This window comes from Corvus hawaiiensis, chromosome 9 (assembly GCF_020740725.1).
Source record: "Corvus hawaiiensis isolate bCorHaw1 chromosome 9, bCorHaw1.pri.cur, whole genome shotgun sequence".
Taxonomy (NCBI): Eukaryota; Metazoa; Chordata; class Aves; order Passeriformes; family Corvidae; genus Corvus; species Corvus hawaiiensis.
Window position 1 is genome coordinate 6,999,689 of NC_063221.1, and position 14,738 is coordinate 7,014,426.

A 14,738-nucleotide genomic window follows, 5' to 3' on the forward strand; every position below is an offset into this window, starting at 1 on the left:
TCCAGAGAAGCCATGAAGATGCTCAGAGGGCTGGAGCAACTCTGGTATGGGGACAGGCTGAGTTGGGGCCGTGCAACTTGGAGAAGATTCTGGGGAGACCTCACCTAAAGGGTTTATGGAAAAGAGGAAGAGTGACTCATTACACAGGCAGGTAATGACAGGACAAGAGGGAATGGGTTTAAACTGACAGAGGGCAGGTTTAGAACGGATGTTAGGGAGAAATTCTCCCCGGGGAAGGTGATGAGGCACAGGTTGCCCAGAGAAGCTGTGGCTGCCCCATCCCTGGAAGTGTTCAAGGCCAGGTTGGACGGGGCTTGGAGCAGTCTGGGATAGTGGAAGGTGTCCCTGCCTATGTCAGGGGAAAACTAGGTGAGCTTTAAGGCTCCTTCCAGCGATCCTATAACTTCCGGAGGCCTTGAGAGCCGCGGCCGAAGGAAGAGAAAGGACGCCACCGCCTCACCCCGCCCTTCCCCTCATGGCCAACGGCGGCGGCGGGGCGGGGCCTGCCAAGCCACGCCCTCTCGCGATAGCGCTGCCCGCGGATAGGCCAGGGGAAGGCGCGAACGCACCAAGCCCCGCCCGAAGTGACGGCGCGGCTTCTGATAGGTCGGCAAGGGGCGGGCGTGGGCCGCGGCGGATTCAAGTGGTGGGCGCGCGCCAGTGCTGCCGTTGTGTCGCCGCCCCGTCCCTACTGCCGCTATGGAGACTATGACCTTCCCCCGCTACAGCCCCGACGACATCATCAGTTACCTCCGCTCGCACATCCTGGAGGGCGCCGAGGCCCGGAACCTGGTTAAGGGCGACGTGTTCGGCAACACCAAGGTGCGTGAGGGGGGTGCAGGGCGGCTCCGTAGGCCGCCCGCTCCCGTGTGGGACGGACGTGCTGCCCCGCTCCGTGTAACCACGGGGTTGGGTGGAACGGTGTGGCGTTGGGCTCGGAGGAGTCTCAGGGCTCTACCTCGCCGCTCGGGCCTCGCCGGGAAGCGCGGTGGTGTCACCAGCAGCACCCGGCCTGTCTTTCCTAGCTCTGTGGGAATAACGGTGTCTGGTAAAGTCGCATAGTTCCATTAGTTCGCCTGATCAATTTAGTGCTTTTAAACGAAGCTCTGCTTTTAAACTCCTCCCTGCTTCATCCCCTTTCATCTCTCTGAGCATTTAATGTTAGCGAGTGTCCCCGGCGGAAGAAAAGTGGCTTTAAAGTGGAATTGATGCCTCGGAGTGATTACTAGTGCTGTTGTTCCTTGTGTTTGAGCCTGCGGTGGGAAGGTTCTGGCCCTGCTTGTTTAGATGGTTTTTAAGAAGCAAAACTGATCATGGATTAGTGCTATAAATGAAAAGCTGTTTAGCTTATAAGTGATTTGTTTCCTCTTCATTTTAATAATCTAATGAAGGGCACTCATTGCTACAGGATTATGATTTCTGTGACTTTTTTTAGGTTTTTGGCATTGCTTGGTTTGGAAACTGCTCAGGAAGCAGCAGTGTAATGAAAACCAATGCCTGGTGTACACAGTCAGGGCTGTAATTGTCCCAGCTGACTGCTGTGCCTTAAAACTGAATTATGAGCAAGTAATGCTTGAACTGCAAAATGTTGGAAAGTGAAACTTGTTTGTTGTGGTGGCTCAGTGAAATCAGCCTTCATGTGTTAAAAGCTGAATGCTTTCATGGCCTGGTCTGGGAGCCCTGAGTAATCAAACATATGGAATACTGATTCATATCCTCTCTTCCTGCAGCTTGACATTTTACACCTGATTTACATGAGAATCCTGCAGAAAGTGTATGGGATCCGCCCGGAGCACTTCTTCATGGTAGGGCTGCCTGTGGCAGGGGTGATGGGATATTAAAGGAAAAGAATATTGGACTCACCTGTTCTTTGGGATGCTGAGGGTGCCAGAAATGTCTGTAAGGTATAGGAGGGACTGGACAAACTTTTGGAGGGATGCCATGACCAGCCTTGAAAATCCATCCTGGGCTGTTGGGCATCTGCCTTTGGCCATGGCTGGAGGAGGTTGGACTGATCTGGAAGGAATGTAAATGTTGCTTTTGATGTTTGATCATGTCCACGCCTGCGTTAACTGAGAGGAAAGTAAGGAGAGGCTGATACCTCGTTGACTAACAGTTAATTTAGCTACTGTTAGGCAAGAACTGATCCCTGAAAGTGAGATGATTTTTTCTCATGGGATTTCTGGATAAACTGAAAGGGAAGAGCGTATGTACACAAGATAACTCTGTTCTTCCCAGGCAGTGACATCAGCTGCCATGCTGTTCTATGAGGTTTAAAATATCAGAGAAAGGGGACAGTGTACCACTACATTCTCCTGACTTCTTCATAAAGCAGTTGAGTATGTCAATTTTGGGGTGTTTAAAGAAGGAGCCTCTTGCTGGTAGCTGTATAATGCAGAGACTGTTGTGCTGCACAAGTTATGAACAAATTGGAACAGAGTTTAGATTGAGTTCCAGAGTTTGTAATGTTGCTTCTTTAGTTATTATTGTCTTTTTATATCTTTTCCAGCAAAGTTGACACTTAAAATTGTGTGCTAACTAACTTGATGACATTTTTCAGCCTTTAATATGTATTCCCTGTGGATGGGAAGATCGTCCTCTAATCTATTGGAATTATTTTATGCTGTGAAAAATGCTGTGTAATTTTTGTTTTAAGTATTCTCTACTTATGCACTGACTCTCTTTTTACTCTTTAGATGCCAGTCAACATTGACATAATGTACCCACAGATCTATGAAGGCTTTCTACCTGTCTGTAATTTGTATATTCACATGTAAGTAGAAGATGCTTGTCTTGTGCTTGCTGGGCAAATGCTCTGGGATGAGAGGACAAGATCTGTTTTGTAACAGACGAGAATAGGATGAGAACTGAGTGGTGGTCACAAAACCTGAGTCATGGTCACTGCAGCTGAGGTTGTTTTGTTTCCTTGCAGGGAGCACTTGCTGCCAATGTGCCGGATTAATGACTTTCAAATTGCTGATATTTTAAACCCAAGTAAGCAAGTGCCTTGTAATCCTTGTGTTTCCTGGGGTACTGGGTGTTGCTTGATATTCCAGGTGTTTTTTCTCTTCGGGCATCTGGTGTCCCTGATTTCCTGCTGCTCTTCTGACCCTTAAACAAACTGGTTCAAATGAGCAGTTCTTATCCCTTTTGTGGGCTGATGCAGGTCAATAACTGAGGGCAGTTTTGAATGCTATGAGTCTGTTGAACTGGTGATCTGGAGATGGGCTATGACATACTTACAACGGTGTAATAATAGATGGTGATGAAAATTACCCTGATGGCTCTGGAATGCTTTAGGATTTCTTACGCTGATGCCTATGCTCCATTCCTTTCAATACCCAGTTGTGGTGATTCTGCTACAACACAAACAACTTGGAAAAGGCTACTCTAAAGAACCCTGTCACTTCTGGATCTGTCTTGTCTAAGACATTCAAAGCTTTTGTAATCATCTTTCAGAAAGTTTGCTTGGAATAAAGCCAAAAGGTCTCTGCAGTTCAAATTGCTGCTTTCAGTTAGGCTGATAGCTACAGAGAGGCTCTCTTCAGAGCTGTAGTTCAAGACTGACATTCTTTCTCTCTGGCTTCTGTTTTAATGGGAGGCTGTGTGTTAACAGCCTTTTCTCCCAGGTGCCATTATTAATTTGTTAAATTACACAGAATTGCTCAGAGTTTGTAATCAGCTTGGTGCTAGTTTTTGTGTAGTCTGAAATCTTTGCAAGCTGAATGGGGGAAGAGCTGATTTGGATTGTGTTTTGTAATTTCTGTCTCCTCTGAATTACGCTTTGCCCAGCTTTTCTGAAGCAATTGCAATGCTTGTGGAAACCAGCTCAGTGAGCTCTTGCAATTCCTATTTCAGAAACAAAGAGAACTGTTCGCTTCTTGAGTGGCATCCTCAACTTTGTCAACTTCCAGGAATTCCGGCGTGAGGTATACTTGGAGCTACAACTGAACTATGTAAGACTGCATGCTGTTTCATTCCAGATACCTATAAAAGTATAATTGATATTAACCTTGAATTAGCAGCATGAAGGTTGTGATTCAACTTCAGGTTTATGTAACATGTTGGGATGTTGAATGTAAAATTACCACACCAAGTAATGCAGGAAGGTACTGATTATTAGTTAGGATATTACTGAAAGGTTTTTTTTTCCCCAATAACTTATTTGATACTTTAGCCTGGTAAGTGAAGGATTGACACATTGGATTGTTTTGAGAAAAATTGGGTGCAACAATTGTAGGTGGCTTCTCTTCTGAATGTCTCAGTAGTTCAGAGATGGTGCATTTCATGTGAAATAATGATGACCAAGGCTCTTATAGAAGCCCAGAGAGAAACTACACTGGTCTAAAATTAAATATTTAACTTACAGAAATCAGCTATGGAGAAACACCAACAACTGGAGGCTGTGAATCGGGAGGCAGCAATGAAACTGGAGAAACTGAAGTGAGTGTGAGGAGTAAGCACTGTGAGAGGCACTGCTTGCCTTTCCTGCTCAGGCTGGATCAGTTGGCCAGTTGTGTGAGGCTCAACAAGTCTGAGTGTAGAGTGTTCTTGGGTCATGATAACTTGGTTCAATGCTACAGGCTTGGAGAAGAGGGGCTGGAAAGTGGCTCAGCAGAAAAGGACCTGGGGGTGCTGGTTGACAGCAGCTGAACAAGATGCAGCAGTGTGCCCAGGTGGCCAAGAAGGCCAATGGCACCTGGCCTGTATCAGCAAGTGTGGCCAGCAGGCCCAGGGCAGTGACCATCCCCCTGTGCTGAGCACTGGTGAGGCCACACCCTGAGTGCTGTGTCCCATTCTGGGCCCCTCACTAGACAAAGAGGGACATTGAGGGGCTGGAGTGTGTCCAGAGAATGACAATGAAGCTGGGAAAGGTCTGGAGCACAAGTCTGATGAGGGACAGCTGAGGGAGCTGGGGGTGTTTATTCTCTTCTGGAAGAGAAAAAAAATTACTTTTACAGTGTATGGTTGTTTTGAGGGAATCCTGTATTTGTATATTGAGGACTAGGGTGAAACTTTTTGCTCTTAGTTAGTTTTTAGTGATGTGTCTTTACCCCTTCAACAGCTGTTTCAACATCTTCCATCTTTAACTTAATAGATAAGTAAAGTTGTCTTCCTTAGTTATTTGATATGTTTGCCACAATCTCTGTTTCAGGCCATTTAGCCCTACTGCCTGTGTCTTTGCACCATTAAGTTTTGTTTTTGCTTGTGGATAATAGGATGAAGAAATGGCTGGTTTCCAAGAGAGCTTTCAAAACAAAGTGGTTTTTTTCTGACAGCTGCTCTTGGTGTGTGCTACACAGGGGGTTCTCTAGCTAGGATAGGTCTACACGAATATAAGCTATTTGTATGACAGGTAATATGCAAATTTCATAAATGAAAATCACCACTGGAATTGGTAAGTGTTGTACTTTCATGCTTTGCTTAACATGATCTTTAAACTTAGTCCTCTGTTATGTTTGTGCCACTTCTTCCTGAAATAGCTCTTTAGATTATCCTTCAACTGCAAAATCTTATAAGAAAAGGAAAATAAGATGTATTAATTTGAGATTGTCTTGCTCTGATTACTAAAGTTACTGGCTGTAAACTATGTGGAGACAGTGATTGTCTTATTTACTCTGACTGGGCTAAAATGTTGCTGAAGCTGTCCAATATCTTTTTTTCCCTTAGCACAGTCCCAGTTGAACACCAGGCAGAGGTCAAACAGCTCACAGAGAGCATTCGGGAGCTGGAGCAGCTGCTAAGGCAGGACTGTCGTCGGAAACAAGTAGGATTTTGTTCTGTATTTCTCTGAAAAGCTGATATGGGTTCCTCACTTCTCTTGATTTTATTCCCTTCCCTCTACCTAAGTAGATAAAAGGGACTTTTCTGATTTAAAACAATGGCCGTTTTAACAAAATGCTGTCAGACCCCTCCTTGTTTCACTGTAAGGAATGTGAAATGTGCTTTAAATCAGACTTGGGGAATACAAACGTATATTTGACTCTTTTTTTGAAATGCATTTCTGCAATGACTTGGGAGATACACATCACACTTCCAAACAGGAACGCAGGTATGTTCCTCTTTGTTTTCCATGTGAATTCAAAGAATTAGAACTGGAGGTGAGCCATGGTGAGAAACGAGGCCTAAGAAGGGTCACCCGAGGGAATGCCTGGCAAAAAGAGTAGGGTTAATTGCAGAGGTAACTTTTCAGCAATGGAAATTTGCTTCTCAGATCTCATAGATAACCTTTTTAGCTCCTTTGGGAGAAAACAAAAAATCCTGACCACAGATTATTATTTTCTATGTCAAGTCATGTCTCTACTGTTAATATTATTAACCATGTGTTTGACTATTATTTGGGACCTTACATTAAATTAGACTTTTCCTTGAAGAACAGGGCCTCTGGCAAAGAAAGTTGTGGGGGTATAGTACTGCCAGGGTCAATGAGAATAGGGATGGCCAGTCTCTTATCCCTAATCCTAGTTACCCACTGCTGGCTGCATCCCTAGTGCTTCCAGTGGCTTTGATCACAATATCCTCCTTTCCAGGCTTTGAAATCTTACAGACTGCAGTTTTGTCTGCTGGTTATGGCATTCCAAAGGACCCCAAAATGGGATTTCTCCTGTAGACAGGTCTATGATAGAAGGGATAAGGCAGGTAGCAGCTGTAGAGATCCTACAAAAAAGCTTGGTGCTTTTTTTCAGACAGCTTTGCAAGAAGTGATTTCTCAGAAGAAGACGGATATTGCTGAGAGCACCCGAAAACTGGTGAGTACACCTCTGTGTGGGTGCTGGCTGCAGCTTCCATCTCAGATCAACTGAGAGATCACCTCTCTTTTTAGGATCAGGTTATTCTTGGAATTAAGTCACTAGTAATCTGGACTTCTGAGATGCTGTGGGTTTACCTTGCATGCACAGAGTGGGCTAAAGAGGCAAAACAGCAGGTTTTGAGAGGCCTTACAGGAAACTTGTTGCTCTTCTCCCATGTTGATAGAGCTGGCTCTGGAACACTGCAGTGACTGCCTCAGTTTCCCTAGGTGAGGAGTTCTGAGGGAGAGAGCTGCTGGTAATATGCCAGGCTGGAGGGGGCTTGGAGCAACCTGGGACAGTGGGAGGTGTCCCTGCCCATGGCAGGGGGTTGGAATTAGATGATCTTTAAGGTCCCTTCCAATGCAAACCATTCTAGGATTAGCTGGCAGGCTCTTTGTGGAAAATACTAGTTAGCTGCTGTTCTTATGCACCACTGTAAGCAAATCTGGGAAGCAAAATGGGCTGTTAATTGCTTTGATTTGTTAATGCTGTTTAGAAGAATTTATTTTTAGAACTTCCTAATGAGAAATTACTACACACCAAAAACCTGTCTAGTCATAAGATCATGGCAAACTTTGCTACACAATTCCTCTTTGTTCACCTAATCACTAATACTGACAGTGTTTTATTAACTAGAATGAGCTTAAAGTGACTATGGCTACTTTGAAAGAAGAACAAGAGCAGCTGAAATCCAAAATTGTGGAGAGTCCAGAAGAACTGAAAAATTCCAAAGAACTGATGAAAGAGACTGTTAAGAAATTGAAGAGATCTAAGGTGAGGTTTTCCTCTGTCCACATAAGGAGGTATTCTGTTAGAAAAAGCATGTTTTACTGGAGTGTCATCATCTACAACTGCTTCTTGAATGATGGCAAAACATCAGCAGGACAGTGGTTAGTCTGAAATGAAAGCACAGCTTCAGAGAAAACTGAAGGTTTGTGGTGGAAGTGGTGGTTTATTTTTGATGGCCTTTTTTTTTTTTTTTCCTTTTAAAAAGCAGGATTGCAGTCACTTGTAAAACTAGGTGTAGAACTCTTGAATCTATACCTGTCTGTCTGTTTGCTCTCAAGAGCAAACAGTATTTTGTCAGCTTCCAAATACCTTTGGATTTAGAATGTGTGCTTCATAGTGCTTCTGTTGTCATTCATGTTTCTGGAATTGATGGCTGTCTCCACTAATATGCTGAACACTGAGTTCCCTTCCTAGGTTTTTTTTAATTATAATATCCACTCATTATTGTGGTTTATGATTGCTCACATATCAGTGAAGTTTGCACTTTGCCTCTGAAGGTATTTTTGCTCCAAAGGTCTAAACTTGATTGCTGTGATTTCAGGTACAAAGCTTTACATAACTCTTGTTTTACCAGTGTAGAGTTTTTTCACAGTACTGCTTTTTTTTTCTGAAAGCTCTTGGAAAAAACTGGTTAGTTCAGTGTAAACCACTAGCATGTCACCTTTTCTTCTGTGCTTCCAAAGAAATGGCTTTTTAAAAAATTTTTTTTAGCAAAGTAAAGAGCTCATTTCACTAACTCTTGAATATTACTTCTAGTGTCTTTAAACAATGAGGGAAGGGTTCAAAAGTCAATATGCTTTAGTTCTATATAAAAGAACTCTAAAGCTATTTATTAAGTATTTTTTTCTCTTTACAGCAAGAAGTTATTGAGAAATATGAAGGTTACAGAGACCTAGTTGAGGTTCTGCCATCATGCCAACTGGAGGTGCAGTCATACCAAAAGAAGATGGAAGGACATGGAGCAAATGTGGAGAGACTGGCCAGTATATTATCAGAGGTTTGTATTATCCAAGTTATATCCTGTTAGGGAGAATTTGATGTCTAAGCAATGTTCCCCTCTCTCCTCTTCCCTGTAAAGTACAACATTTTGAAGCTTCCAATATTTTTATTAAAAATGTCAATAAAACATTGCTGCTGCTTTGCTGGGTGGCACTAGCTAATGTACTATGCACTACCTATTGACCACTTTGAATAGTCAAAGCCTTTGTTGCCATAGAAACCTGACCTAAAGTAGTTGGAACTGTCTTGGAGTTGCTGGTAGGAAATGATGGGAAAATAAAAGTGAAATTGAGTTTCTTCTGCCTTGAGAGTGGAAACTAAGAACAAAAAATTGTTGCTTCAGGAAGAGTGACATCTTAAGTGCCTTTAACTTTATTAATATTACTAAGGCCAGACATTCTCTGATGAAATGTTTGTCACAATACAGTACCTTGCTATTTGCTACCAGGTTTTGGGAGAATGCAGTTGTTAGGAGCATTTGAAAAACGGTATGGAGTCTTTTTGGGTGTATATATATAGCATATGTTCAAATTACCTTTGGCAAAAAGCTATAGCAGAAGTCACAGTCACTTCTGAAAGTCATCCTAAGGGATGGGGTCTTGTCCATTTGGATGTATTTATAATCAGATAAAGACTAGTGAACTGGGAGGATGAGTTGGCAGTCAGATCTTCAAACAGCAGCCAGCTAGTTCTAATCTTAGTACATTTACAGGGTATGCTGTCTTGATAAATTAAGGGGGGGGGAGGGGGGGATTATTTCTCTTTCATTTATTTCTATACTTCTGTATTCTAGGTCAGAAATCTGGAGGACCAAATTGAGAGTGCTCAGGTAGAGCTGAAAAAGGCCAAGACAGATGAAATGTCATTAAAGAGAATGGTCACTGCAAAACATGAGAGACTTTCTACAGCTGAGATAAAGATTAAAAAGATGCGTGAAGATGTTGAGCAGCACAAGTGCACTGTGCCTGAGTACGGAGGAGTTGATGTTTCTTCCTGATGCTGCTTTATGTCTTTGTTATGTGCTGCCAAAGTTCATGTCTGCTACAAACACACAGCTTAGCAGTAAGGAGAAAATGAGCAGTGTGGGACAGCTCTGTATGAAGACCAGTAATGCTGCAGGCAGGGAGCTGGGGTCTCAAATCAGTAATTGCAATGTGACTTGACAGCAATTCTTTTATTGGAGCACTAATTTAATTTATAATGCTTATTCTTGATTCTTTTATCTTCTTAAAGAGAATGTCACATTGGGATAATTTTCCAACTTATCAGACTTCAACAAAGCCCCATTTGCCTTTCATGAATTTTTCATAATTTCCCTTGCCACTTTTGCTCATTATCAAAGATGTTCAAGACCCATGGGGATATGGGGCTCACATCTCAGAGGAGCATTATCCTGACATGATGCTTCTAAAACAAAAGGAAAAGTGTCATTTGATCAAAGCCTCCCAGCCCCTCTTCTTTCCTCCGATATGCTGAAGGCTTTCAGGGCTGTGTTTGCAGGATCAAACTGCAGCCCTGTAAGGTCCTGGCTTCACTGTGAGGTTAGTGATGAACTGTTACAGAGAAAATTTATTTTAAAATAATTTTCTTGTACACAGATAGGAAAGGGAATAGAGAAAAGCGTTGGCTGAGTGGATTAGCTGTGATGGAAGGGAGCTTCTTCCACATGGCTGAGAGAGTTGAGTAAGATTTAGTCATGCTTAGGGTTTATGTGGTGTGCAGAATGGCACTTAGTGTATTGTACCAGCTAAAGGAGATTATTTGGAAGGAAAATAGGCTGGACATCGAGAAGAATTTCTTGACAGAAAGGGTGATTATACCTTAGAATGGGTCGCCCAGGAAGGTGTTTAAGGAAAAACTAAGTGCCATGCTTGAAGTGACAAGGTGGTGTTTGGCCATAGGTTGGACTTGATCTCAGAGGTCTTTTCCAACTTAAATGATTCTGTGAATAGTAGCTTTTAATTAAGGGATGAAAACAATATGATCTAATGCTCCTTTTTGTCAAAGGTTGCTGCCAATTTCTGTTTTTAATGTGTCAGGTATTTCCCTTGAGTGATAAAATTAGATGCTTTGATAAGCAAGAGAGGAAGGGAGGTAACCTTGGTTGAAAAGGAGTTTTTGCTGGTGAATAAGAGAATGTGTCCTGACTAATCCATTGAGGTAGGAAGGTGTATATGGGCTCCTACCAAGTATGGGTTATTTCACCTATTCTTCCCAGAAACGCTGCTACAATTCTAGGTGTCATTATTGTACAAATGCTTGGTGTGACCTGGTAGGTGTTTTTGCACTTTAGGTCAGTCTCCTGTTCCAACACTCAGCCTTTGCTGGTGACATGGCAGCTCACAGCTGGAGCCATCTGAATTTTCCTACAAGCTGGGGAAATGTAATTTGGTCTTTGGGATGCAGTGAAATGATGGACTGGGTGTTGCAGATAACATGTAGATGTATGGGACTGGAGCTTTAGGTTTGTGGGATGAGCTCTTTGGCTAAGGAAAGTGTGTGACATTGAGTTATGCTGGAACATCAAGTGCAGCTGTATTGCTTTAACCTGCACCACTCAAAGACAGGAGGGCAATGTCCAGCTGTCTGTTGGGCTGGCTCCACTGAGGTCACTTGAGTTGCCTTGATTGGAAGCAACTAAGGATCTTCAACATAATCCTCTAACTCCACTTGGAATTTCACTTCTTGTATCTAAGTTGTTTTAGTTTAAAAATTGCATTAATTTCTGAAAAAGTAAATTCTGTATATCATTGCTTCTGGAAGCTGATGGTTTTATGCTCATAAAATGCAAGTTTTGCTCATGGTGGGCTTAAGTTTAATCTGGAATTGGTCAAAAGGCTCAGTACTAACTTTTTCTCTCACCTTTAGACATTTTAACAAAGTCCAGGAGAAGAGGGGTGCTGTATATGACAAAGTGATGGCCATCCGCAAGGAAATCAAGCAGATGAAGGGCGAAATTGAGCAGCTGAAGGAGGATGCTGAAGAAAAAGCAATGAAAGCCAAGGTGAGGTTTTTTTTCCTCCCCCCAAACGAATCTTCTTACATTCCTGTTGTAGTGTGGACAGTGCAATGATCCTCTAAACAGCCTCCCCTTTGTTTTGTGAATTCTGCTTCTTTAAGCCATGGATGAGATACCATTGGAATAATTTGAGTCCACCAGACCACTCAACATTCATCTTTGATAAGGACTTAATTTTGCTGATGGAATTTTTTTTCCTTCTTCTCTTTCTAGGAAATACACCTAATTTGGAAGGCTATATTGGAGAAGTGTCATGAATCTCTCCTTAAGGCAGTAAAGAGTTATGCAGCCTCAAGAGCAGAAAAAGTTGATGAAATAAGGAGAGGGCTGTTCAGCATTCAGTCTTCTGGAAGTAGTTCTTAAGCCTGTGTGCACTTGTATCCCACTTTCATTATGTTTGTGCTCATACCTGAACTCAAGAGCTTCTGCTTTGCATGGGAGGGATGACAATTCCAGGCAAATCTAGCTTTCTCAAAAACCATGTCAGAACACGTTTTGCTTTCCAGGCATCCTGATGTCATGAGTTTGCTGATGGATAAGAAAACACTCCGTTTCTATTGTTTCAGTCAGCACCTGGTTTTAGTGATAATACTGCAAGTCTTGCTAACACCAAACTGCTCAACATTTTAGACAGGACCCTGCATTTGTAGAAACTCTTCTGCAGACTTTGATCTGGGAACATCTGTTGCCTTGGTCTGTCTTGAATGTTCAAGATAAGTCAGTAACAGGTGCTACTCTACCACCATTATTCAATTAAGATGAAATCCTGACAGAGCAGTAGCATCCATCTAAATGCCAAGTTACTCTCATCATAAATGTTTGTAACTGTAAACACTCAGAAGTATCATTTTAATATATTTTTAGTTAACAGTACACTTTCTCTCAATGCTTGAACTCATTATGTCACTTTGTGGGGTATTGAACCCTCATCTGTGTTCATCAGTCTGTGTTAGGATGCTCTTAAAAACTGTAGGTTGATGTTTTTTGCCTTAACTTGTGATGGCACTCAGTGTGCCACGGTGGTTTTAATTATTTGGAAAAATAAAATGTTGATTTTTACACTCCTTGATATAAGGATATTTAACCCTTTTTCTCTTGGGTTTTTTCCTTCTCCACTCCCCTAACTCACTTGGCATAACATTTCAATTGAAAAAAGTGTACATTTGCAGGAATGTGTGCTATGAGCAGTCTTTTATGATGAAAGGAGGAGGATGATTCAAGCTATCTTTAAAATTTTAGTTCTTCATGTCTTACTAGACAGAGGTGCTAGCAAGTCAGTTAGGAGCAGCAGGTGCTTGTTTCTTCTAGAGCTCTTCTAGAGGCATCAGACCCTTCTAAAGTTTTGCTTTAAGCTTTTTTTTTGTTTGTTTTTAATACTGTAACAGAATTGTTTAGGTTGGAAAAGCCCTCTAAGCTCAAGTCCAGCCATTAACCCAGCACTGTCCACTCCACCACTAAACCCTGTCATAAAGTCCCAAAACTACACTTTGAAATATTGCAGTAGTATCTCCTTTCTTATAAAGACTTGTTGGAGGCTGCGCTGACAGCCTGGATATTGCAGCAGCACTGGGGAAAGAGATTCCCAAAAGCTTCCAATAGATACTACAAGGGATTATTCCAGCCAGCAGATAAAAATTCTTAGGCTAGAGCAATGATGCTTGCTTCCAGTGATGAGGAATTTGCAGGACAAAGAAAAAGCTGGGTTCTGGTTCCTACTCCTAGGAATTTTGCCACACCATCTGTTGGGTAAAATACAAGGCTGCAATTCATGAAGAAACAAAAAACCTGTCCCTGGAAATCAGAATTTTATTTCCAATAAGTTCTTGTGCTTCCACAGTCACCTGTCTATTTGTACCTGAAATACTTAAAAATAAAACATAACCAAAGTATATTTTATCTAGAGATAATTGATTCCTACGTGTGAGTCTACTGCTGCTTTTCAAAAATTTCCACCCACCTTGAACCATATGGCAAGGCAGTGGGGGGAGTTTAGTGTGGCCTGAAGGGTAGGGAAGGGAGAATGGCTTTGCTGAGGCAATACAGCTCCTTTTCCCTCAAGAGGGCAGTGTTAGTCAATATTTTCTTTTTCGTTTTTTTTTTTTTTAAATTCTTTCTTAACTACTGTTTAAAGGTGTAGTTAGTTTTGTTTTTTTTTTTTTTTTCCTTCAGTATTTTGTATACAACATCAAGCTTGTATCAAATTTATGTTGTACTGGTTGGGCTGGCCACATTTGTTTGAAATATGTGGAGTTATTAACAATATTCTGTAAGCAAGTTTATAAATTCTGCAAGCAGAAAAAATAATAGTGGCTAAGGTGGGAAGTAGGTGGATTATGGCTTGGCACAGCATGTGAACACAAACAAAACTTTAAGAGGCTGTGTGACACCTTTTTCCCAGTGTAAAGGAAGGAAGGAAGGAAACCTCTTTATCCCTGCTCTGTTTTGCCTTTACTCCAGAGTGTGGCTGGAAAGAGTTGTCTCAGAAGCCAGATTGTATTTAGGTTTTGGGTGAGGTTAGGTGAGCCAGGTTTGTATTTTCACCTGGACCCTCCTGCTGAGGCAGTGGGATGAGCTGAAAGAGGAGCTTGTGTGCTGGCCACTTGGTGGGGATGTTGGCATGGACAGTGGCCATGAATTCATGTTCCATTTCTGCCACAGCTCTGCTGAGGAAGCCAAAGGAAACCTGAATCTTCAGCTTCAGGATAACAGCTTTGCAGCTTGATAGTCATATATTCTAGGACTAGCCAGGACCAGGTGACCAGGTAAGCTACACGTTAAAACTTACTGACAGATGTTTCCAGCTAAGGATATGATCCTTGATGCTGCTGAAGTAGGAGCTACTCTGGAGGAAGGAGATGGAGCCTGCCCTTGGGAGTCTATTCACTGTTATTTGTGCCGGGGAATAGGAGGGAGTATGAAAGGCTCAAGTGTGTGTAAATCATGAGGTTGTGAGGTGCAGAATAAAGAAATCTGATAGATAAATGCTCCTATGTGTTGAAGTCTCTTGTATCTAGAGCATGTTTTGGAAAGATTCTCTTGGTCTTTCCATCAGACTCGGTAAAGGCAATCCTTATTACAATGCAGTAAAATAAATGGCTAGAGATACCTGAGAATAAAACCAAAGAAAACTTTGAGCTGAA

The 14,738-nt window shown here is 42.2% G+C and overlaps 1 protein-coding gene and 1 long non-coding RNA gene across 2 annotated transcripts in view; both read left to right on the top strand.

Moving 5' to 3' along the window:
- Positions 1-606: 606 nt before the first annotated feature.
- On the top strand, positions 607-12,682 carry NUF2 (NUF2 component of NDC80 kinetochore complex). Its single transcript, XM_048313476.1, has 13 exons — positions 607-822; positions 1,731-1,805; positions 2,697-2,773; positions 2,933-2,994; positions 3,859-3,956; positions 4,370-4,443; positions 5,671-5,767; positions 6,687-6,749; positions 7,428-7,565; positions 8,437-8,577; positions 9,373-9,548; positions 11,448-11,583; positions 11,812-12,682. Exons 1-13 carry the CDS (start codon positions 700-702, stop codon positions 11,959-11,961), a joined length of 1,410 nt encoding a protein of 469 aa, XP_048169433.1. The 5' UTR covers positions 607-699; the 3' UTR covers positions 11,962-12,682.
- Positions 12,683-13,833: 1,151 nt separating this feature from the next.
- The window catches only part of LOC125330489, a 92,001-nt gene continuing 91,096 nt past the window's right edge, over positions 13,834-14,738 (top strand). Inside the window, exon 1 of the long non-coding RNA XR_007205564.1 lies at positions 13,834-14,360. This is a non-coding gene — a long non-coding RNA (uncharacterized LOC125330489). The remainder of the gene's footprint in view (positions 14,361-14,738) is intronic.